Source organism: Miniopterus schreibersii (assembly GCF_964146895.1).
Source record: "Miniopterus schreibersii genome assembly, chromosome: 18".
NCBI lineage: Eukaryota > Metazoa > Chordata > Mammalia > Chiroptera > Miniopteridae > Miniopterus > Miniopterus schreibersii.
In genome coordinates this window covers 27237195-27261967 of record NC_138121.1, presented here as the reverse complement: position 1 = coordinate 27261967, position 24773 = coordinate 27237195, and the positions used below count along the sequence as shown (strand labels likewise).

The 24773-nt window shown below is 54.6% G+C and overlaps 2 protein-coding genes across 7 annotated transcripts in view; one reads left to right on the top strand and one right to left on the bottom strand.

Annotated features, from left to right (window-relative positions):
- MTHFSD (methenyltetrahydrofolate synthetase domain containing) overlaps positions 1–11138 on the top strand; it is a 28640-nt gene extending 17502 nt beyond the window's left edge. For 5 of the 6 annotated variants that reach the window (XM_081117878.1, XM_081117881.1, XM_081117877.1 and 2 more), the window contains one exon: positions 961–11138. In XM_081117878.1, coding sequence (XP_080974004.1) covers positions 961–1449 — 489 coding nt within the window. In that variant the 3' untranslated portion in view covers positions 1450–11138. The remainder of the gene's footprint in view (positions 1–960) is intronic. The other variant, XR_013997514.1, reaches the window with a different exon arrangement.
- A 7334-nt stretch (positions 11139–18472) lies between these two features.
- Positions 18473–22545, bottom strand: FOXF1 (forkhead box F1). Its single transcript, XM_081118617.1, has 2 exons — positions 21540–22545; positions 18473–20103 (listed from the first exon to the last, which is right to left on the bottom strand). The coding sequence occupies exons 1-2, from the start codon at positions 22510–22512 to the stop codon at positions 19943–19945; spliced, it is 1134 nt and encodes a 377-aa protein (XP_080974743.1). The 5' UTR covers positions 22513–22545; the 3' UTR covers positions 18473–19942.
- Between the last annotated feature and the right edge of the window lie 2228 nt (positions 22546–24773).

The window sequence follows — 24773 nt, the reverse complement described above, 5'->3', positions numbered from 1 at the left end:
AAGAGTGTTTTTCTGCCCTTTTCTGCCTCATGATTCCTCTGAGAATATGGGACTAGTTCTGCCCCAGGCTCAGCCTGATCGGACCAGTAGCCCCAGTGTCACTGCCCCACCCGACGGGGCCAGCGGTCTCCACACTGCAGCCGAATAGAGGCAGTTCCAGTCTGTTCAGGTGGGCTCCACGGTTGAGCCTCACTTACTGGGACACCTACTGCTTCCTTTGTTGCAGGTTATAGGAAATATCTGTTGACTGATTAGGTCAAAAAGCCAAAGATGCCCTATGTATAGAAGTCCTATCCATCGAGACTTAATGTTTGCGTGTGTGTGTGTGTGTTATTTGTTATTTTAGACTCGTTGCTAGAGCTGTTTTGAAAGGTGGTGTTTTATTTCAGATTTGCCTTGTTTCCACATTTTCAGTGACACATTTCTCTGGAAATGCTCTTTCAGTGGAGGCTTAGAGAAGAGGAGGGAGAGATCCCTGTGGCCTATTAAAGACCTCATTCTGCCCAACAGCTGAGATCAGGGGGAGGGGACAGGTATGCAGGCCACAAAAACCATTATCCTGGGGAGCCGGCAGGGGAGGTGCCATTTGTGACTCTGTAACCCTCACACTAATTACCTTAGCTACTTCCCTCTGTGTAGGAGGCCTTCGGTTCTCTGCTTTCTGGGCTTCTAGGAGAACAGAGAAAGCCTCCCGTTCTTGCCAGCTGCCATGGCATGCCTTAAGCCGGGGAATCAAAGCTACTAATTTAGACAATGGGGGACCCACATCACAGAGGGCCAGGTGGGCTCATTCGCATCTAGTCCACTGGTGCACATGGCTTACCATGCACAGACAGAGATGTCTGTCCAGAGCATGTGTGGCAGAGGCGCCTGTGGGATTTTCATTTCTCCTCCCTCATGACCAAGTCCTGGTTCTTTTTGGACACCCTGAGAATAGCTGGAACTGCTTTACTTTTTCAGATCAGCTGTGAGATGATGGCGAGAATCCCAATACTCAGAAGCCTTCGCTCCCAAGAGAAGCAGGCTGGGAAAGATGTTACCCTTCAGGATGAGCACCAGCACCTAGAAACCTGTGGCCAGCACACAGCTCCACCAAGCACTGTAAGAAGACCCTGGGACCCACCCCAGCCGGAGTCAGGTTCCGTGCAGGGGGAGGATGTGCCTTCTAACACTGTTTACATCGGGAACCTCCCCCAGGATACCCGAGTGAGTGAGCTGAAGAGAGCCCTCAGAGAACGGGGTGCAGCCCCACTGCGGCTCACCTGGCAGGGGCCACAACACAGGGCCTTCCTCCATTACCAGGACCCAGCCTCGGCCCAGCAGGCCATCTCCTGCTTGCAGGGCTTACACCTGGGGACCAACACTTTGAGGGTGGCGCTGGCCAGGCAGCAGAGGGCCAGTGACCTGGAGAGCTGCACCCGGACCATTACGCAACCATCTGACCTGTGACAACATGGACCTTCAGAGGCCTGGATAGTAGGATGCGGATAGTAGGAGGCAGCTGAGCTGTTGCTACATGAGCTGCTTTGACAAAGTTCATCCTTTCTAGGAAGTCACAGCCTTTAGTTCCTGCCTGGTGATCTGATGAGTAGGGGAAATTAACCAGTAGCACACTTCCTGTGTTTAGGAGGCTGAAAACTCCATGGATTCACCTCTGGTTTATCATGCTCCCTTAGCGCACTGGATATTATAGCCATGCTGGTTTCTCTGGAGAGACAGCAGTTGAGAGGGTTTAGGGGACCAAATGAGCAATAAACAGGTGGGAGTAAATGGTGTCAGTGATTTAGGAGAGTCTGCATCTGGTTTTGAGGGGAGTGGGATGTTAAGAGAGGACAGACAGAGGATCCTGCCAGGAGAGGTCCTGCAGGGACCAAATGCAGGAGCACAGTGGGGCAAACCAGAAAACACGCTCATGCCCCAGGACCCTTGGCCTGGCACTACTGGGCGGGAGTGGGGCAGCGGAGGGGGGGCTGTATTCAAATCACAGAAGCCAAGTAACAGCCTCCTGGGTACAAACCACTTGTCTCACCTCAGTCCTGGTGTCAGAAATGGTGAGTTGATGTGACAGGGACCCTTGGTGGAGTGGTCTCGCCTCCGCCCCCTCCTTACCTTTCCAGCCCTTCTCACCTCTGGGCTTCACTCTCCACTCCTGGCCAGCTGCCCCTGCCCACGGCAGGAAGCGCTGTCTCTAGGAGGGGCTGGCTCTGGAAAGTGAGTCATGCAGGCCTGTGTCACGGAGCCCTGCAAATGCTCACACACTCGCATTTGCCCAGTGCCTTGTTTTCCGAGTTTTTTCCTCTTGTTCCTTGTTCCTAAAAAACAAGCTGGATTTTGGCTGAACTATGCTTTCTAAACAGAGCGCTTTTTCAATTGATCCTGGGCACAACGTCAAAATAAGCATTTAAGTGATTTTTTTTTTTCAAATGTACGTGCATTGGAAATTTCATTTTTTCACCTGAGGGTCTCACTGAGTGTATTTTAAGTACATTATTATGCCTCAAGAGGCCGGGCCTCTCACGCACTTTCAGGAAAATGTTCTCAAGGTACTCCGTCTCCCTGGGAAAAAGCATTTTCTTACTGGTTTTACAATGAAAATACTGTGGAGACTTTGGAAAGAAAAACCTATCCTGTTGACCTTAAACAAACAGACATTCCTCTAGCAAAATGGCTTTATTCAGGAACAACAAAGAACCGCAATTCAGGACGCGCGGTCTAACGCAAACCACACACGCAGCCCGAGGAACCGCGGACAGGACTTGGGAGGAGCCGATGTAAACGAAGAGTCCATTGGAGGAGACGCAAGGCTGAAAGTGCGGTGACTTTTCATTGGCTGGGCTCTGGCAGCCTCCCATTGGCTGAGCTGTAACGGCCGGAAGGAATCTCTTCCTCGCCTGCAGCAGTCGCTCGAATCCCGCCCGGGAGATGCGGGGTCCGGTCGGGGTCGGCGGGGCGCGTGGAGCGCCGCGTGAGCGGCTCCTCCGGCCTAGGCCTCCGCTCAGCGAGGTTTCCGTCTATTAACTTCCGCGCTCCTTACATTTGCTCGTTCGGTTCAGACTCCGTTTCTAAGTTGTTAGGAATAAAATGAAGGCGGAGAACTCTGTGCAGTGGGCCGGGGCCTTCCCGCCTTGGGGCCGGGCTGCCCCTCTCCCGGCCGGAGCTGCCCACCGGCGCGGGCGCGGCCGGTTTGGTCTGGTCGCTGGGCGTTCGGTGCGGTGTCGGAGGAGCGGCCGGGCCATCTGAACTCCTCACTCGGTTTTCTTTGTTTTAGTTTTCTGTGTTTTCCAGAATACCCCCGGCGTTTGGCGTGCTCTCGTTTAGTTTTTGTCGATGTTGTTACTGTTAATTTGCCATTGGAACAGCACTCCAGGAGAGCAGGAGATGTGTCTCCCCGTCTTTTTCCCTCCCCGCTGTACCCCAGCTGCGAGAACAACTCCTGGTAAATACGGAGCGACTCCATCCAGACCTAGAGAGAGAAACCAGAGCCCGATCACAGCACTGGAAGGCCCGGTCCCGTCCTGCTTGACTGCTGAGTGACACACATCAATAGTGAGCCCCCTTTTTTTTTAAATTTGTTTTTATTGATTTCAGAGAGTGGAAGGGAGGGAGAGAGAGAGAAACATCAATGATGAGTCATTGATCAGCTGCCTCCTGCATGTCCCCTACTGGGGATCGAGCCCACAACCCAGGCATGTGCCCTGACTGGGAATCGAACCTTGATTTCCTGAATCATCGGTCCATGCTCAACCGCTGAGCCATGCCAGCTGGGCAACACTGATCCCTCTTGGTTAATTCAGGTCGCTTGGGTTTTCTGTCACTCACAGCCAGAATAATCCCAGTTTATTGATATACAGATAATCTGAATGAGTTTATCATTTTTATATTTGTGGAAAATTAGTAAGGGAAACTAAAGACCACATGCCTGAAATATAAGCCCAAATGTAACAGCCCATACCCGCCTTTCATTCCTCCGTCCTGCCCCAGGCTGGCCTTGGATGGTCTTTCTCAGAGCTGCCAGGAAGAACGAACACTCAGATTACAGGACAAGTGCTCAGTGACTCAGCTTTTTGTTCCCAAGACTCTTGAGTACTTGTCAAGATCATAATTGTATAATTTACATGATGGTAATGAGGTAAAATAATGGAAAATGACCCCTTGACAAGGTGCTGAGAAATATAGACATCTTTTAAGTGGAGCTGTCTTGATTTGTGGGTCCCATCCTGTATTTTCCTAAATGGTGGTGTGCTTTGCCAGTGGATTTTACTCGTGCCAAATCTGCAGCTGCACAGTTTCCAGAAACTCACAATGAGTGCTGGACTCTGGGAGCCCAGAAGCGCAGGCTCCACTGTGGCCTCTGCTCACAGTTCCTGCGCTGTGGGCAAGTCATGTGGTTTGTCCAGGTTGTAGCTTTCTCATCTTTGGAGCAAACGGGTCAGAGTCATTGGTTTCTAAGGCCTGTCCAGTTCTGACATTCTGTTTCTTTTGTGCTTCACTGGTCATCATCACTTAGATTTTTTTCTGTTTAAATAAGTAAACATAGCCATTGTGGAAATTTTGGAATATCAGAAGGGTCAAGGGCTATCACCCATCACCCCACCATTTAAGCTGCCTTGATTGACATCGCCTTTTATTTATTTTCAGTCTTCTGTGCAGTTTTAGAACAGTTAGGATTAGCTTCAGACACAAACAGCTTTGATGGGAGCATTAGTTTTGCCAATGTTAGGTATGCTGTGCCACGGCAGTTACTTATTTCCGAACTCCATTTGCTCCTCTACAAATAGTCATAGATTCATGAAGGTTAGGTGAAATAATGCTGCAAAATGTGTGGTCTGCATGTAGCAAGTGCTCATGATTGTGTACTTTCTGTGGAGGGCCATGTGGCCCAGCTGCCCAGAGACCCCGTTGATTGCCTCTCGGACAGGGAAGAGCAGCTCTGAGTGGGTCAGAACTCAGGACTGATCCAGAGGTCCTGTCTCCTGCCCTTGCATCGAGGGCAAGAGTCTGAGGCAGCATGAGCAGCAGGCCCTGGGGCCTTAGGGGTATCAGTGAATGTTGGTGGTGATGGCCATTCCCCAGGTGACAAAAGAGACCTGGTAGAAGTAGGCAGGGATGACCACAGCACTGAGCTTGCTGGAGAGCACGTTTATGAAGATAGGAAGCTGCCATTTCTACTCCAGGGGGGGCCCTGGCTATGGAGATGACTCCAGACAGAAGAAGGCACACATCACCTAGGTTCCCCTGCCTGGTGAGCCATAGCCAAGCTCCTCCCAGCCCTCAGATGACTCAGCCATTGAACTGGAAACAGTCCCTTCTGTTGATATCTGAGAGAAAGTGTGTGATAGCTCACAAGTAAAAAAACAGCGCCTAAGGAGAACCCGTGTAGCCAGTTTCTAGGAAAAACACAATCTGAGTACAGTGAGTAAAGAGCAGACGGATCAACACGGGCCCTTTCAGACTCAAGTAAAAGGATCTGACACACGAAATGTGAAGGAAGAGCATTTATGAAAAAGATTTACTCCAGGAAACAAGCAAATTTCAGACAGTGCCTGCTCTGTACTTATGAAAAATCTGAGAAAACAGTTTCCACTTTTCTATGAAAAATTCACGTCAATATTTTACCTTTTCTGCTCTGATCTCAAAGTACACAGGAAATCCTGAGCTCTAGAATTAAAAGCCCTGTGGGGTAGATTGCTATCAAAAGAAAGCTTGCTGAAAGTAGGCAGAAATGAAAAGGAGTTGAGCAGGATAGGTAAAGATATTTTTTGAAAACATAAAAATGTGATTTTTAACATTGACATTTATATTAGATGTGGTGTGGAGGAGAGAAGAAAGTCAGCAAGAAGGTGAGAGAACAGGAGAAGAGACAGTGGCAGCTGCAGCTGACATATGGAAGGCAAGACCACCCATCATCCAAAACGGAGGGGCTCCCCTCAACTGCAGAAGGTAGTGTCAGAGCACAGACTTCTGTAACCAATGTGTGTGTATAAATGTCCCGTAACAGGATTCCTGCCTGGAGAGAAGACTTACACCAGCACTGCGCCCTGGGCCCTCACCTACAGATAGGAGCAGACATAAGGAATCTCCGATCACTGAGGCAAGCCAGCATCTTGAAACAGTATCTAACCCTTGTGGAAATGTCAAGACAGGAATCAGAAGGTGACTAGAAGGCCATCATATCCATCAAAAAAAGAGTAAACTAGTAAGGAAAAAAAGCAAGTCTTAGAAATTAAAGACACCGTGAATTAAACTTAAGTAGTCACACTGAAGGCAGGAGAGACACAGATACAATTAGTTGGAAGATTAAGCCACATGATTCTTCCTGAAACTAGCACAAAGAGGACAGAGATGAAAAGTATGAAACACTGGGAAAAGTAAACAAAACTTATTGCAGCGGAAGATTTGACTTCATGTCAAAAAGTTCTCAAAACCCAAAACAAGGGAAGCATACAGATCAGCGACCTTCCCGTATAGTATCAGTAACTCACTGAAAAATTATTTACGCAATAGCAACCAAAACCAGTAATAATTCAGAAATACACCTAATGAACAGTCCAGGGGGCACATGGCTAAACTTATAAAGTTTTCCTGGATATGATGAAAGATCTGAATAAAGAGATGCGCTGTGTTCTAGATGAAAAGGCTCAATATTATAATTATCACTTCTCCCTGTGTTAAGGCATTCTATACATGACCATCAAAATCCCAAAGGATGTTTTCCTGGAACTTGATAAGGTGAATAGTAAATGCTCAAGAGGAGTCAACAAAGAAAAGGGATTTGCCTTCTGGATATCAAAACCCACCCTAAGTTGTCAGTGCTTAAAGCAGTGTGGTGCTGGCAAAGCAGCACATCAGTGAAACAGAGTAGAAAGTTTTGAAGCCGGTGGGATTCTAGAAAATAAGAGTAACTTCATAGTGGGGGACTTGCTGCTTAAGAAATGGAATCGGAGCTACTGGCTGTTGTTTTGAAGGGTAAATAGAGCAGCTTGGATTCCATACCACACATAAAAATAAAATCCAGGCTAACAATAGACGTAAAAAATACAAAAGAATTTGGAGATAGTACAAGAGAATGTCTTATAACATTGGGATAGGGAAGGGCTGCATAAGCGAGTCCCTGGATTTAAGGAGGACTTTACTCCTTTGTTCCCTCTCAGAATGTCAGGTTTTGATTGGTGCAAACGGCCCCAAGATGAGCTATCTGAAGAATATTCTCCAAGTAGGGAAACTGACTAGTGCATTCCATGCGCTTATTTAGTATTAGACTCTTCAAAACTGCCCAATGCAACAAACCTTAGCTATATATAAAAATATGGCCAGCCGATCCGGCTGCCCCTAACTGGAGTTGACAAACCCGTCAGCGTGGAAGATTCTTTGCCTCTCTGTGGAGTTTGGGAGCAGGCACCTAATTCTTGTCATGCTGTTAGCGTAGGCAGCTAGGAGTTACCAAAAGAGAAGGGAGCTATACTGCCTGCGCCTGATTAAATCTGAAAGTCACAGCTTCAGACACCCCAGGGGAAAGCCACATCCTCTGCCAAAGGGGACTTGGTCCGGGGAAGATCAGCTTTCCAGTCTCCCAGGGGGCAACCCGCCCTTAGCCAGGATTACCAGGGAGAGACGGGACGGTCCTTTGCCTGGCACATGCGCAGGGGGAGCCGAGATGGCGACCACAGAGGGGCGGCATCTAGCCTGAGAATGGGGTAGGGTTGGATGAGGGCCTGACACCCTAGAAGATCTTGAAAAGAGCTTGGGTAGGAGGAGGGCCCAGCACAAGCACACGAGGGACTAGGGGAGAAAGTGGTTAGTTTGAAAGGAAGCGGGCTCTGTCCCAAGCCCAGGCAATGGAAGCAAAGCTTAGCCAAGGCCTGTCGCAGTAACTTGCCCTTGCTCGCTTGTTGCCCGGTGTGCGAGTGTTCTCTCCGGGTAGCAGCCGGGAGGCCCCAAGCACAGGTCGTTGCAGCCGTGTGGACCGGCAGCTGCGTGGGCCCAAGCTTGGGCAGGCTCCAGGCCTGGGCCTGGGTGCGGCGGCCAGGGCGCAGCCGGGGACAGAGACTCAGCTAGCCGGTGGGGACAGAGACTGAGGTGGGCTGAGCTTTGGCCTGGACTGGACTGGACTATGGCAGCTCCGGATGCCCTTCCGATGCCCGGTGATGGCACATCTCTGGATGCTGGTCCCTGTTCTGGGTTTGGTGAAGACAAGGCTGGACTTCTTCCACAGCCACGGAGCTGAGCCACCTGGTCTTGGATGAGACACCAGGCACCTGGAGACAGTCTTCTGTTTTTCCTTCAGTAAATCTTACCACTACACATCCTCCCATGCCTGGGTCCCCAAAATGCTTTTATCCTGACTCTGTGGAAGAACCCAGTTTCCACTGGCAACACTTCTACTCTAAAGGGGGAAGGAAGTTTCTAATCCAGTTTTAACATCTGGAAAAGAATTTTCATTTTCAGGAGGAAAACCAAACTTTTGGTATCCATTCTTTTCCACCTTCCTTTCCTTCCACATATTTTCCCTAAATTCTATCGTACTGCCCAAGAAAATGGGTGGGACGCACGGCCGACTGGCCACACCCAGGCATCCTTTGGCTGAGGCTTCTGCTCCGCTTGGCTGAGCTGCAGGCTGTGATGCAGGCGCTGACGGGCGGGGATCTGCGCTGACATTCTGCAGGGCTTTTTCATAGATGGCTTCTGTTCTGTACGTGAGGTCATCTGAATGATGTAAGTGGTTCACAACTGTTTTCTCAGTGTGATGAAGAGGCGTGGTTGGTTAGAATAAGCACCTCTGCCTGCTGGTGTGGCTCAGTGGTTGAGCGTCGCCCATGACCCAGGAGGGCACTGGTTCGATTCCCAGTCAGGGTACATGCCTGGGTTGCTGGCTCGATCCCCAGCAGGGGGTGTGCAGGAGGCAGCCAATTGAAGTTGCTATTTCTCTCTAATCAAGGTTTCTTTGTCTATCCTTCTCCCTTCCCCTCTCTCTAAAAACCAATAACATATATATTTTTTAAAGAATAAGCACCTCTAAACCTCTTGTTCTTCCATCAAAGTATTGCATGGACAGACCCAGTTCTGCTGTTGGTTGAAAAGAATATTTGCATAGGATTCCCACCAATATAAAGGTGCAGAAGAACTCTAAAAACAAGCATTTTAGAACAGTTAGAAAAGATCAAGAAAAAGAGTAGCCCCAGCACCTTACAGAGCCGTTGTGATTTCTGTGTGTGCTTCCCTAATGTTTGTCACTACACATGGTGATTTTAGTTAGTATTACTGAAGTCTTTTTTGGAACGATAGCGAGGATGAGCATTCTTCACAATGTTTTTTGTCTACTTCTCACATCAATCTCTGGAATGCTCAGGGCTGTGCTTGTGTTGCACGGATACACACAGGGGGGAGCGTATCTGTGCCCTGGTTCTTGGAGTCTGGCTCCCAGTATGGACAAGCACAAGCATCCCATCTCCCCTGTGGGCCAGGCCCCAGCCCCCGCCACCTTGGCCCTGTGGTGTGGGAAACAGTGCCCTCCCCACTTTTACAAATGAGAAGACTGAGGCTGATCAAAATGAAGTGATTCCTCCGACCTGGTCCCACAGCCTACTAGAGATCTGTTCTGGCAGAGCTGAGCCGCACCTACTAGAGATCTTGCTGCAAAGCCAGTGTTCTTCCCTCTTCTGCACCCACTTCTCACACCTGGGCCCCCTGGGCTGAAGACGCCCTGAGGCCAGGGCTGCACGACCCAGCGGGTGAGAGCTCAGCCTTGCGGTAAGAATTCCTTACCTGCATGAACTATGACAAATGAGGCTGTCCTCAAAGGCTTGAGGGACTTGTTCAAGATTCCAAAACCTGGCAGAGGGAAAGCTGGTGCTTGGGTCCTGGTCTCTGCCCGGAAAAACCACCCTTGCTTGCTTTCCTCCATTACTTTCTCCAGAGCAAGGATAGCACTGTTTACACGGTCCTCCCCAGCCCAGCAAGCAGCACCTAAGCCACTGAGCAGCAGCTGCCCCCCCCCCCCCGCTCCAGGGGTGGGACCCTGCCCCCCACTCTGGATCTCTGCCCTCCCAGTGTCCTTTGGCCATCGACCCACACATATCTCGCCACACACACCACAGGAGAAAGAAGCTGCTGATGACACAACGTGGCAAACAGGCTGAGAACAACTACCCAAGAAAAGAGCCAGTGAAGCTAAAACCGCAAAAGAACTTACATTTGGCAAAGAGATTGGAGAGAGGAATCAAATGTCAGATGGGAACATTTAAAAAGAGCAAAAGCCAGATCCAGGATGGTAAGCGTGGTGTAAGCACCCCTCTCCGCCAGCCCCTTGGCAGACACCAGTGCCCATCCCCGCAATCCTGCGTGTGAATGTACTGGGGCCAGTGATCTTATTTGCAATGGGGCGGTGAAGCTTTTTGCCAAAGGAGCGAAAATGAGCATTCCTTCCTGCACCTCTAATCTTTGTGGGAGCATCACCACACATCATCACCTGCCCTCCCCCACAGCCCCCCAGGAAGCACCTGGGTTGCAGATGACTCTCTAAAATTTTGATTCTGATTTTCACTCCCCCTGCCCCCAGCACAAATAACCAAACGGGTGTTGCTAAACTTACTTCCCCTTTGCCTGGATCTAATCTAACCAATGCTCCAAATAGAACAGATACTCCTAAAACTTATGGACCATGGACTCCACTCATTTTCAACATGTTTTTTCCTTTGGAGGCAGGGGTTCCTGGAACATCTTTCTTCAAAATAAGTCTTACACAGAACCCCACGCGTGCAGGCAGGAGGAGAGGTTAGTGTGTAGGTGGATGCAGAACCACTTCCCAACAGCATTCTTTAATGGGTGCTGCCTACATGACCACCCCGCCCTTTTCTCCTGCAGCCGAAGGAGGGGGTCACACCCTCAGCGGGATTGGCTTCTATGGCCTGCTGAAGCTTCCTCCTTATAATAATAGCTCAGATTTATTTAGCTGTTTTAAATGCTGTGGGAGTAGTAAAAGTTGGCCCCTACGTGCTTTGACATTCCCTGCCTCTAGAGAAGGAGCCTATGCCCACCTCCTTGAATCTGGGCTCTGGGATAGCCTGGTTGATAGGCTGCAGCAGAAGCAACACTGTGCGCTTGCATGAGGAGCCTAGGAAATGCTCAGCTTCTGTTTTGTCTTCAAGGGACACTTGGAACCCAGCCACCATGCTGTGAGGAAGCCCAAGCTGCCCGTGGCAAGGCCCACGTGATGCCTCCTGGAGCAGAGGCAGGCTGTTCCCCATGAGCCCTCCCCACACTGCTGCCAGGAGTGAAATGAATGATTTTGCTGCTTTAAGATTGGAAGATGATTTGTTCCTCATTAATAATCAGTTGCATAATTTCATTAATATTATAAATAATGATACTCATGTAGATTATATGATGCATGTATATATAAATACACATTATTGAAGATATATTATATGAATGGAAAATTGTATCCACAGAAGCACAAGCACATAATTTCAGTCCTTACAATCACTTTTGAGGGACTCCCTATTTCATAGGCATAGAGGAGTTACCTTGCCCACAGTGCCCCCGCTGGCTGGCCATGAAGATGAGATTTAAATTGTAGCAGATCATAGTCTAAGCCAGAATTATCCCTGCCACCCTTCGCTGCAGATTGTCTTCACTTTTCCTCCTAAGGTAGAAAGAGGCAGAAAAGCCAGGGCACTTTCTAGAGGAGTGCAGGAGTGGGGCGACGTCCCCAGGGCGCCCGCATGCCAGTGGCAGAGATGCCTTGGAGCCCAGGTCTGCTCAGTTCAGAAGCCTGCGGGGGAGGCTCCTGGCAGTGGTCAGCGGCTCGTCCACTCTGCATTTTGTCTGTCCTGCTCCCTTCAGTTCTGATCTGCACATGCCTCAATAGCTACCCCTGTTGGAAGCCCACTGCGTGACAGGCACTGGGCCAGCCTTGCCTCCTCTGTAGATGAGGCACCGAGTTGTGGTGGCTTGTTCCCTGGTACGAGGCAGAGCCCCGCTGGTCCCCATCCCACACTCCCCCCATGAGTCCCAATCACTTTGCCAGGCCTTGCCGTAATCCCAGGTTTTCACCTGAGACCGCCTGGGCGAGCTTTCAAACCAGCAAAGACTTCTAAATAGTGGAACCCACACTCCTGCTCCTCTAACAGGGCAGGATTTCTCCCTGTGAATGGACCCCTTTATTTTCAACGTCCATAAATCACAAAGGTTAAAATGGGAGCTGACATGTGACCATGTAATGTGGACATTCTGCACTTTGGATAGTTTGGAAGCAATAAACTCAGGCCCTGAAAGTGCTGAGTTGTGAGCAAACTAAACATCCCTCCCTGTCTCAGAGGGAGGGATTAACTCATTTAACCCTTAGAAGATCCCCATGAAGCAGGTACTATTACATTTTTCAGGTAAGAAAGATGTGGCTCAGAGAGGTTCTGTGACTTGCTAAGGTCACACAGCAGAGCTGGCCTTAGCCCCAGGGTCTCTCCCAGTCAGCAAGGGAGAAGCCTGTCCTCTGGAGAAACTCCTGATGGCTCATCTCTTGACCACCAACAGGGCCTCAGGGGTAACTGGAAGCCACAGTGGCTTGTGGGGAACACCAGAGAGATGCCTGACCATTGGGGAACGTGGTGTTGAAGCAGTGCGCACCAGAGCTTGCAGTAAATTCAGCTCTGACGTGTGCAAGCTGGGTGTCCTTGGGCAGAGTGCTTGCTTACCCTCTCTGTGCCTCAGTTTCACCTGTAAGCCCTTTATAGATTTTAATTCATTTAAGCTTCACAACAGTGCTTTGGGGGCAGTGCTCCCACCATTATTCCCATTTTACAGATGGGGAAGCTGAGGCACAGAGGGGAGAAGCATCTGCCCAAGCTCACAAAGTCAGGAAGAGGTGGAGTCAGGACTCGAACTTGAGCTCCCTGACTCCCACACTTTCAACCACTGCATTTGTTTTCTGCTTCTCCCGGGACCCACACAGCTGTCTCGGGGGGGGGGGGCAATGTTTGCTTTCTTTTCGTTTTCCTAAGGTTTATTTATTTTATTTTAAATAAGCCCTATCATTTGTGTAATTAGGAAAAGACTAATTTCGTTTGACCCTCTCCCCAAAAGTGGCAGCTACCCCTTAACAAAGGTCAAAGGGCCTGAAACGCCAAAATCAGGTTCATCTACGCACATGGTGTGCGGCCGAGGCTGTTGGGAAATCGGTTTTCCTTGGCCCCTTTATTTTTGTCAGTCTCTGTTGCTGCCCCAACACAAACTGGGAAGCAGACAGCAGGTGGCGCTGCTGCCTCACATAGAAACAGCCAGGCTGTGACATGCCCCGGCGGTCAGGTGCCTCTCCTCTCACTGGGAGTGTCCCTGACCTTGAGCTCTCGCTCCTTGGAGAGGAGAGAAGCCCCCTGGAAAGCTCATTGGGACCCACTGCTCTCACGCCTCCCTGGCCACGTCTGACACTGCCTCACCAAGCCTCTGACCATTTGGACAGAGATGCCCGGCCTCCCCTGTTTCACACACGCTGTGACCATGCAGAAACACGGCTGATCTATGGCTTGCTTTGGGGGGAATTTCCAAACACATCTGATTGTCCAGGGGACATCTGAGAACTCGGCCTGCTGCCCTGTGGCCCCGCACCCTGGACACGGGTGTGTGGTCCATGCCTCCTCGGTGTGATGCCACTAGTTTAATAAGATGCTCAGAGAGGTCTGTCTCCACTGTTTCCCCCAGACCACTGCCCACCGGCTACGTTTCTGCCTGCGCTGCCGTTGTGCTGACACAAAGCATTGTAGAAAATAAGCTATGGGTGTGGCCCACACCTGGCCCCACTGACTTTGTCCACTCTGGACAGACTCACTCTTTCCCACATCCCCAGCCTACACTGTGAGAGTTGGAGGGGGCGCCTTGGTGACCGTGCCCACTCCGGGGTCTTTCTGCTTTGGTTCCGGTTTCCTTGGCCCTGGTGACATCGTTTTTTCAGGATGTGGACATGAACCCCTCCCTCACCCCAGTGTCCTGGTGCTGGAAAACGCTGGAAACAGTGCACTGGCCTGTCAACCCATGATACCGGGGTATGTCAGCCACTAACTCAGTCTGGTTCAATGGCAGACACATAGTAGGTGTGCAGTGTCTCTTGAGTGAACGAATCTGAGGTGGTTTTTCCTGTCTTTCTGTTCTTTCGTCCCAATAATATTTCATACTTGCAAATATCAGTTTCCCTCTTTCCCTGCCCATCCCCAAAGCACATAATATAATTGTTAAAGGCCCATGGTGTGTCTTGGTCCTACAATAAGTCAGTGTACCAGTGTGAAGGGACACGGCCTTTCCCCCCACTGTGCAGGCGACCGGCCACACTGCTCGCCCAGCAGAGCTCCGCCCCAGGGTGTGCCCGCAGGAGATGCCGAACAAGGGCTGTTCTTTAAACAGCCCAGAACCCAGAGATGTTGATGCCCAGGACATCCCAGCAGCAGAACAAGGGAGGCACAGACAGGTGCGGCCCCGGCTGGCCTCCCTCACTGTCAGCTTTAACTTCGGAGTTTTTCTCTGCTGGACTAAGGGGGCCCAAGGAAGTCAAGGGAGCGCTCATGAGGGGCCATGGTGGAAACTCATGAAAGCTGTCCATTGTCCTAGAGAGGAGGTGAATGTCAGAGGTCTGAGCTGTGGCTGTGGCACTAGTCTCCCCACCCCATCTGCATGACCCCCCCCCCCCCAGCTTGACGGCAGGAAGGAGTGTGAGAGGCGCTGTGTTTAGAGACTCCGGACCCCTTTGTGGCCCCTGATCTCACCAGTGGCAGCCAGCAGAAGCTGGTCATGGACCACGCTTCAGCTTCCCTCTTTTTTCGCTAGACCCCGTGGCTGGAGGAGCCAAGTAATACAATGGTTAGGGACATGGGCTTGGAAGTTAGAAAGTCCTGGGTCTGAGTTTAAATTCCACCTCTTACCAGCAGTGTCTGGAGCAAGTCCTCTAACCCGTCCAAGCTCTGTTTCTGCATCGAGAAAGGGAGGGTAGTAACAGGACCTACCTGAAGACTGGAGATGAACTGAGCAGGCGTGTGTGTGTGTGTGTGTGTGTGTGTGTGAGAGAGAGAGAGAGAGAGAGAGAGAGAGAGAAAAGCGCCCACCAAGGGCCCGGTAAGCCTGGTAAACATTAGCCGGGAGGGAGTGGGCTTGCTGGGCTCCACCTTCTCTCAATCAGCGACTTTTTACACTCACCCGCCGCCCTGGGCTGCTGGCGGGAGGGGGCAGCAGAGGCCACGCTGAGCTGCCTCCTCTGGGGTTTTCTCGGGAGCCCAGAGAAACGACCACGGAGGAGAAATTTTAAACTTTAGCACTCACAGGACCACTTGGGAATCTGTAGAGACTGCGGATTCCTGGGTACCCCCTCCAGATTCCAATCCCGTGGTTCGCCATGCCCTGCCCCACTCTGAAATCTGCAGTTTGAGCAGACCACCCAAGTATTTCTGATGAGGGTGGTTTCGGGGCTGCACTCTGAGAACCACCATCAGAAAGAAGTGCAGCCATGGGGCTCAGGGGCCTTCTGACCTGGAGGTTGGGGGCAGGGGGGGTGCGGTGAGGCCACGTCAGAGCCCCAGACTCAACCCCACTATCAAGATTCCGTGTCTTGAGCCTCACAGATGCCCTCCTCCTCCCTGGGGAGGGAGGGAGCGTCCAAGGGGCTCATACCAGAAGATGGGGAGCTTAATGGTTCCCAAACTGGGTGCTGATTGGAAGTCCCTGAACAGGGGGCCTTACAAAATACGGATTCTTGCAGCTAGTGCGCCACCCAACTCACCTGCTCACACCTACACACCGCCAGATCTCTTGCGGAGTAGGGTGAGGCCGCCCCAAAGCTCCTCGAAGACAGTATTATTAGAGATGAGAAAACTGAGGCTCAGGGGTGACTTCAATGGTGGCCATCAGGTGGTGGCCGAGCCCAGACCCGAGCTGGGTATTTCCACTACCTTCTGAGAGCTGCCTGCTAGTAGGGGACTCGCAGGCGGGGGGCCAGGCATTGGTGCCACAGCCCCGCCCGGCCATCCCCAGCCCTCCAGCCCCAAAGGGAAAAGAAAGCGGCGGGGACACAGGGGACCTCAGTGGGCTAGGCGGCTTCCCATCAGAGAGCACACCCTGGGCGTCTTCCAGTCGCTGGGCGCTTCCACCCCCACCCCACCCCCGTGGGCCCTGGGAGCGAGCTCCGGGCCCTAGCTGGCCACCGGGCTGCAGTTCCCGTCAGCCTGGGCCTGGGGAGCAGGCGGCCCCGAGAGGCGCTTCTGCTGCCAGAGGGTGCACAGGGCGAGCTGCTGAGGCCCCGGTGCGCCCCGGGCATCGCCCCGAGTGGAGAACCGCGAAATCTGCGGGACTCGTGATCCACCAACAGAAACCCTGTCGCATCCGCACACATTCTTCCTACTTCCTCGCCTCTGGGCCTTTTATTATTGGGGGGGGGGGGCGGGTTACATACATTTAGGTCATGTCCTGGACCGCATTCTTTCAAGACCAACTCCCTAAAGGTAGCACAAAGATTTTTAATTGATCCCGTTGGGGATGCCCCTGTGCTAGGACGATGCCCGTTTGTGCTCGCAGAGCCAGCGATTTCGCACCAGACTCACGGGGGCCTTTACATGTTAAGCTGGCCCCTTGCACGTGACGGGCACGCTTTCCTCGCGGCGCAGGCCGTGGGAGCTTCGCCCTGCGCCCCCGGTGCGCGCCGGGCCGTGCGCGCCGTGGAGAAGGCGCAGCGAGAGCGAGGCGGGTCTCCGCGCGGCGGCGGCGGCGGCGGGAAATCGCGGGCGTGGGTGTGCAGGCAAATTTGCCCGCGGAATCTGGCCCTTTCGGGTTTGACTGGAGCCCAGCTCCCCTCGCTGGGAAGGCTGGACTTTTCTGTCATCCCCAAGCTCTCAGTCAAGCCCGAAACCAGGAACCGGGCCCAATGTCAGGGCCCCTCGGGCCGGTTTCCCTGCACCCTGGACGTGGAGGCGCTGGGAGATCCCGCTGAACTGCAGGCGCCACCAGGAGATGAACAGGAAACCGGGGTTCGCCGGCGCCCTGGACTTTGGCACAGCGGCGGCGCCAAAGCCACGCACAACCTGGAGGAACCTAGGCCTCTGGCGCGCCAAGGGTCCCAGCGAGCGGGCCGGGGGGCTGGAGGCGCAGCCGAGGGAGACCCCGGAGCGCGCCGGCTGGGCTGGCATTGAGTTTCTCCTAATCAGCCCCACTTCCCCGGAGCCTCCGAGCTAATTGGGGCGCAGTCTCCGACGCAGGGAGGAGGCCCCGCTCTTGCCTTGGGAGGTTGTCTGGGTGGAAGCGCGAGGTTCTCGCGCTGGAGGCCTGGGGGCTTTTCTCGGGGCGTGGATGGGAGGCCGGGGATGCGGAGAGGTGGCCTCTCCAGGGAGGACCCCTTCTCCACTCCCTGGGAACCTAACTCCCGGAGCACAAGGTCCTAGGCGCGCGGGCGACGATAGCGCGCGCTTCGCCCAGGAGACCCGGCCCCACACTTTGCCCTGCGCCGGACCCCGAGGGACACGGAGTCACCGGTCTTTTCCTGTCCCCTTTATCTCGGTTTTATAGACAGCTGTTAGGTTGGGACATTAATTGCCCGGGCGAGTTTATTGATAATTTTGATGTAACAGAGCACCGGAGAAATTACCCTCACGTCCAAAATGTCAAACTTGAGAAGAACCAGGTTCAGAGAAACTGCGGTGGGTCTCGAACGGCCGCACCGACGATGCAACTTCATTGTGTTTGTTTTCCCAAAAAGCGGGAGTGGGTCTAGAAAGAGGGTCATCAGCAGGAGACGCGGGCTTTTAAACACAAATTTTTTCTTTTTTTTTTTTTTTTTTGGCCCCTGAGGATTTAGGGGGAAATGGTAGGGGATTGGAGACGATCACCTGGCTCTCCCACCCGCGGCGCTTTTTGGAACAAATTTCACTCGCTTCTTGATTTGGGAAAAACAAATGCAGGGCTCACACACACACGCACACACACACACGCACCCCTACCGAAAACTTTAAGAGTCCTTTCATGATTTATAACCCTGGAATATTGGAACAGTAAAGTCTGAAGCTCAAAGTAAAATTCTCATTGGTCTTGGAGTTGGAAAAGAGTAAAAATATAATTTTTATATATTCATCTATTTTTTTATATATATATGGTTTTCCCTGGGAGAAAGACTATCGTTTCTCTCTAAGCACGTTTGATTATTTCTTTAAAAAGAGCAATGACATTTAGAGGGGCAGAGGGCTCTTCTTAAAAAACAGAAGCCAAGAAAAATAGTTGCTCACGTCCAGATTTCACTTCGATGTGAAATGAAGAGTGAAAAGAGGAAGATTAGCCAAAAAAAATGAAAAAGAAAAGGGAAATAGTATTGAGGATCACCCATGTTTTAAATACAAAAAACAAAAACCAAAACCCACAACAAAACACAACAACAACAACGAAAAACCGTCTAGCTCTCCCAAGCCAGTTTCTGTCCATACGTTGGGGGGTTTGGAAGATATTCTGCAATCCCAATAAAATACTCATGCGATTTTATTTCTAGTTGATACAATGTCAAAGGCCATGTACAAATGTTATACATTTTTATTTTTGTTCTTTTCTTAGGAAAAAAAAAAAAAAGTACACAAAAGGCAAAACATCCTCAACTTGTCATTTTATACAGTGCAGAAGATTTTAAAATACGTGTCACCAACGCTGCACCCCAGCAGCCACGATACTAGAAAAAAGGGGGTCGTCCTTCATTTTATATATATATTTATATAAAACATATGGGAATTTGTTTTTACACAAATTGGACACTTTGTTTCAAATTTACAATGGCTATCTAAAAAAAAAAAAAACCACAAACAAAAAAATTCTACCCGGCAAATATTGCCAACAAAGTTACACCATTAATACTGATAAACGGAGGAGCCTATGCGGTGTTTCGATTACTAGGGAAAGAAAGAATAAATAACAGGATGAGCCTTGCTATAGTTTTAAAAAGTGCCTTAACCTTTCCGAGTCACCGCAATCCTGAATCCGCGCGGGAGCCGGGCCTCCCCACCCCGGGGTCCCCGCGGGGCGCTGTGCTCGCGTCGCTCTCGCACCAGACAGTTTACAGTAGAGGTCGGGAGACAGCCGGGTCTCGTGAGAAAAACACCCTCCAGAGAAAAAGTCCAAGTAAAATTCGAAACAGAACCGAAGAGACTTGCAGAGGAGGGACAGGAGGAAGGCGCAGGGGCCGGGGAGGGAGGGATGGCAGAGGCCCGGAGAGCCGCCCCGCTTCGGGGCTCCACTGGTTTCCTTTTCAAGACGAACAGTGGCTTCAGAAACGCAAGTCGTCCGCAAGGACATCCACCTGCGGCTGCTGCAGGGCTTCCGAGGCCCGGGAGGGACAAGGCGACCTTGCCCGCCCCCCCCTTCCCTGCAAAAAGACGGCTCTGAAAAGAGACTTGCGCATTCCAAGACATTCTTTCCGAGGGAACTTAAAAATAAAAAGATAAATACTCAACCAAAAAATAAAAGTATTTGATAATGAGGGTCTCCTACGTTTGCCTTTCTTCTTAAAAAAACAAAAACCAAAAAAAACACAATCTCCCCCCTCCACTTTCTCCATTAGAGGGTTAAAGGGTGAGTGGGGGGGGAGGGAGAGACCTCAGCAGAATTTTTGTTTCGATGTTGAGAGTTTCCCCCCAACACAGCACCTTCTCAGCCGGTTTCAATCGGATTGAAAATAGATGTTTATTTACCAACAGCTGCAGTCAGCTTAGGCCTCAACGCCACCATTTTTAAAAACTTTTGAGGGAGCCTAGGGGAGGAGGTGCCGACCGCTGCGCCCCGTCTTTGCCGTGGGGAATTCCTTTTCAGATAATCCGACTGGGGAGGGGTTAAACCCTTTCTTCTGCCGACGGTTATACCTCGAGAACAGAGCAGTTTCATGCGACGGGTTCCCAGGTCCCCGTTCCCGGCAGCCCGGGCCCGGAGGGCCCCGCAGGCCGCCGGCTCACATCACACAGGGCTTGATGTCTTGGTAGGTGACCTGCTGGTGGTAGTAGGAGCCGCCGCCGGCCGAGTGCATCGAGGAAGACGCCATGGTGTTGAAAGAGAAGACAAACTCCTTTCGGTCACACATGCTGGGCGACTGCGAGTGATACCGAGGGATGCCTGCGAGGGAGGCGACAAGGGGCCAGAGTTCAAGACGGAGAAGCAGCTCTGCCCACTGCTCTCTGGGCGCAGGGCCCTCCCCTCCCCGCTCTCCACCCTGGCGCACAGACGCCCAGAGCTCCCGGCCCTTGCTGGGGCCCTGGGCTACTGCGCCCCAGGGGAAGATCCTGGAACACCCGGCTACCATCCCCGCTCCTGGGAGCACCCGCCGCTTGGGCCTCTCCCCGCCTGGACACCCAGCCCGGGGCCGGGGGGCTTCCGGAGGCCAAAAAGGAAGAGGTGGGGTAGGGCCCGAGGTGGGTCCACAGAGCCAGGAGGGTCCTGGTGGCCTCCACCTCTTGGGCAGCCCTCCGCCTGGTACCAGGGCAGCCACTTCCCACCCCCAAAGGCTGTGGAGGCCTCGGTGCAGCGAGAGGCAGGCCCCGGGAGCAGGGAAGCGTAGAACCATCCCAGGGAAGGGCGGCTTCTCCAGAGAGAGCCCCCCTTGGAGAACAGGGCCACGGGGCAGCTAGAGCCCAGAAGTTTGAAGCTGCCCAAGCAGGTCAACCCCCCCTCCACCCCAGAAGTGGCCTTTCAGCCACCAGGCCAGGCTCCTGCCTCCCACAGACTGCTGACAGCTGACCCCTGAGAGGCCCCTTGCTAAGCTCAATCCAGGCTCTGGCCAGAACTGGGCCAGAAGTCTGCTGGTGGGTGCGGAGACGGGGGAGTTCAGGAGGGAAGGTTGTTCTCATCTTTCTGAAGGCTGGGGAGAGGGTACCCGGGGACCCAAAAACCTGGATCCTGAGAAACAAGAGTCTGCGGGGCCTTCAATTCCAATGATTCTCAACTCTCGCTCTGGGCCTAGGCACAGACCCTCCGCCTCTGTCACCACAAAATGCCCCCGGCTCAGTATCCGTGAGACCAGGCCTGGTTCTCCGAAAGGCCAAGGCGCTGAGCCTCCGCGCACCAGGCCCAGGCGGCTTTGGGCCTAACTCTTCCGTTCTGCCCAGGCAAGGAGCAGAGGCCACTCTCCCGGCAGCTTTCCGAGTGACCACCCCGGGAGGGTGAGCCAGCTGGCCGGGGCTGGGCCCCATCTCCATCCTGGGAACTTGCTGAGGTGCGAGGAGGGGGGGGGAAAGCCTAAGCGATTCAGGATATTTGGATCCGAGCCTTTTTGGTGGGACCTGGCCGCGCTGGGGAAGGCCAGCAGCCTGGAGTCAGAAATCAAAAGGAGAAACAAGGACATTTGGCCCAAATCGGGGCCCGAGCTGCATTCACCCCTCACAGGGAGAGAGGTGGGGCTGAGAGACGCCAGGGCCGTGGGGCTGGCACCCCGCAGAAGCGGCTGCAGGCTCGCGCCCAAGGTCCACCATCAGCCCATTGGGGCCCTGGGTGCGCGGGGCACTCACTGAGGTCCCCCCCCCCAGGACTAGGACCCGGGCAGACTCCCCACTCACCTTGCAGCTCGGCCGGCGCGTTGTGACTGTTCTGGTGCAGGTAGGGCTGGTCCAGGGAGTGCGTGGAGAGGCTGCCGGACAGGGGGTTCGCGGCGGGGTTGCAGGGGGACAGGGGCTGCTGCTTGATGTAGGAGGCGCCGCTGTTGAGCGCGGCGGAGGCCGCGGGCGGCCAGGCGGCCGCGGAGCCCGAGTAGACGGCGTGCGGCTCCATGACCCCGCCGGCGGCCGGCAGCAGCGGGGACGCGGGCACCGAGCCGTCGTGGTGCGGGTACTCGCCCGCCGCCGCGCCCCCGCAGCCGCCCATGTACGAGTGGCCCCCGTTGGCGGGCAGGTGGGGCACCGAGTGGCCCGGCAGGGCCATGCCGTCCACGTTGCCCGGCAAGTGGCCGTTCATCATGCCCAGGCCGCCCTCGAGCGCCAGGCTGTTGGGCGGGCACGAGAGGCCGCCGGCCGAGCCCTGGAAGCCGTAGGTGTCCGGGAGGTGGTTGAAGCCCAGCCCGTTCATCATGCTGTACATGGGCTTGAGCGCCTGGCATTTCCTTCGGAAGCCGCGCGGCCGCCGCCGAAAGGAGCCCTCCTCGAACATGAACTCGCTGGCCGGGTCGATGGTCCAGTAGTGGCCCTTGCCCGGCCGGCCCAGGCCCTTGGGCAGCTTGATGAAGCACTCGTTGAGCGAGAGGTTGTGGCGCACCGAGTTCTTCCAGCCCTGGTAGGCGCCGCGGAAGAAGGGGAAGCGGCTCTGCAGGAACTGGTAGATCTCGCTGAGCGTCAGGCGCTTGGTGGGCGAGCTCTGGATGGCCATGACGATCAGCGCGATGTACGAGTAGGGCGGCTTCTCGGGGCGCCGGATGCCCGCGTTCGTCTTCTTGGCCTTGGCCGGGCCCGACGCCGCGGGGTCCATGGCCGCGCCGCCGCCGCCCCCGCCCCCGCCGCCGCCGTGCGGTGGCTGCTGCTTCTCGGGCGCCGCAGACATCGGGTGGCTGCTGCCGCCGCCGCTGCCGCCGCTGCTCTGCGCGGCCGCCCGGCCGGGAGGAGGAGGAGGAGGAGGAAGAGGAGGGGGAGGGCGCGGGGGGGGAGGGGGCTGCGCGCGCGGGGCCCGCGGCGCCTGTGCCGTCAGCGCGGCCGCTGCGCCCGGGGAGCCGCGGGTCGGCCGGCGGGCGGCGCAGGGCCCCCCTCGCTCCGGCGCCCTCCCCCCCTGTCTCCTCCCCCTTTCCCTCGCCCCCACCCACCAGGAAGGAGCCGGGCGGAGGCGCAGGGCAGCCCCTTGGCAGCGGGGGCGGGGGCTGCGGGGACCAGAGCCCCCCTCACACGCGCGCACACACACGGACACGCACACGCGCGCACACGCACAGACACAGACACACACGCGCGCACACGCACACGCACACGCACACACACAGACACACACACACAGACACACACACAGAGACACGCGCGCGCGCGCACACAGACACACGCGCGCACACACGCGCACACAGACACACACGCACACACGCACACGCACACACACGCACCAGTGGTTTTTTTGGGGGGGGAGCTATCAACTTCAGGGCTCCCGGGGAGCGGCTCTCCCCCGGCCCCACCCCCCGCAGCGCTCGGCTGCGAGACTCCGGCGGAGGCCGCGCTCACTGCACCTTCCCGGCCGCGTCTCCCGGGCCCGCGTAAGACCCTCCAGCGGTTTCCTCCCCACCCACCCACCCACCCTGCCCTCCTTTGGCCCCCGCTTCAAGGGCCCCCACCCTCGCCGCCCCGCCTCCCCCCACCTGGGGAGCAAGTGTGGACGCGCTCTCCCGAGCCCGCGGTTCAGCCCCGCTGCGCGCAGGCCCCCCCAGCCTTCCCCGCCCCGGCGGCGCCACGGGGAACGCGCCCCGGGTCCCGGGCCTTCCCGGACAGGTACCGACCGGTAGCAAATCGCAACTGCAGCGGCGACAGCGACCTCCAGGCCGTGGCCATCACGGCGCAGCCGGCTCGGCTGCGGTCCCCGCGGCCGGCGGGCGTAGGGTTCCCGGGAGGGCCCGCCTCCCCGCTCTCCCCGCCCCGGGAAGGACTGCGCCGCGCCCGGGACTTTTCGGACTCGCCCAGCCGCTCGCGAGCAGGCGGGCAGCCGCGGGGCCGAGCGCCGGCGGAAAACGAAAGCGCAGGGCGGGTCGCTGCCACTTTTGTCTCAGGCTCCGCGGGGCCCGGGCGGGAGCAAGTCAGGTCGGCTGGTCTTCGGGGACCGAAACTGCACAGGCTCCCAGAACAAGCGGCCCCCTCATTCACTCACTCGTGCACTCTTGCGCTCATGCACACACATGCAGGCATTGATGCACACACATGCATACATCGATGCACACACATGCAGACATTGATGCACACACGCATACATTGATGCACACACATGCATACATCGATGCACACACATGCATACATCGATGCACAGGCAAATCCTGTCAATGACCAGGCTCAGATGTGTAAGCTCCCGTCGGTGCGTTTCCATTCACGCACACGGCGCTCCAGCATGCGCGCGCCCACTAATGCGCTCACTCACGCACACACAATAGGCCCATAGGAGCTTAACTTTGCACCAACTCCCACTCACGCGTACATTAGCCACGCTCGGATCTGAACCCACACGTAGCTCAGTTGACTCCCTCATTCCCCCCCACCCCGCTCCCCCACAGACTGAAAACCCGCCTATTATTTGGCCCCGCAGCCGTGATGTCCCCACTTTCCAAGAGCAGGTTCCAATTTCTCATGGATGGTAAAGGCCCTGGCAGGAAGTTTATACGGTTCAATGTAAACATGTTCTGAGGGATTCTTTAATAATAATAATAATAGAGAATTCCGCGTGCGCGGGGGGAGTTGGCCTAATGCCCCTGTGGGCTGGCCTGCAGCCGCAACCGGGCCTCTGACACTGCGCGCCCCGCCAGGTTCCGGAAAGACGCGCGGGCGGGGAGCGCGGGCTCCGGCTGCTCCACAGCGCTGGGCTGCCCGCAGCAGGGGGCTCGCAGGCACTCCTTTCCCCCCGCCAGCCTCGGAGCACTGGGGTGTGGGCAGGACCAGGGTGGAGGGGCGGTGGCGCCGAGTGCTGGATGGCGCAGGAGCCGGGCGCAAGGCGGCACACAAGGACCCAGGTGAGTGCTATTTGCGAGCAGACTGTGGGGCACCAGGCTCGGCCTCACCGGCCCGGGCCTTGGGTCGGGTGGAGGGAGACGAGGGGTGTTTTTGCGCGTCCTCGCGAGGAGCCAAGAC

Bases quoted from the DNA above. Each gene is read 5' to 3' on its own strand.
- FOXF1 (XM_081118617.1), bottom strand. From the start codon at position 22,512: ATGTCTGCGGCGCCCGAGAAGCAGCAGCCACCGCACGGCGGCGGCGGG. The intron at 20,104-21,539 runs GTGAGTGGGGAG...CCTCCCTCGCAG, and splicing joins CGCGCCGGCCGAGCTGCAAG to GCATCCCTCGGTATCACTCG.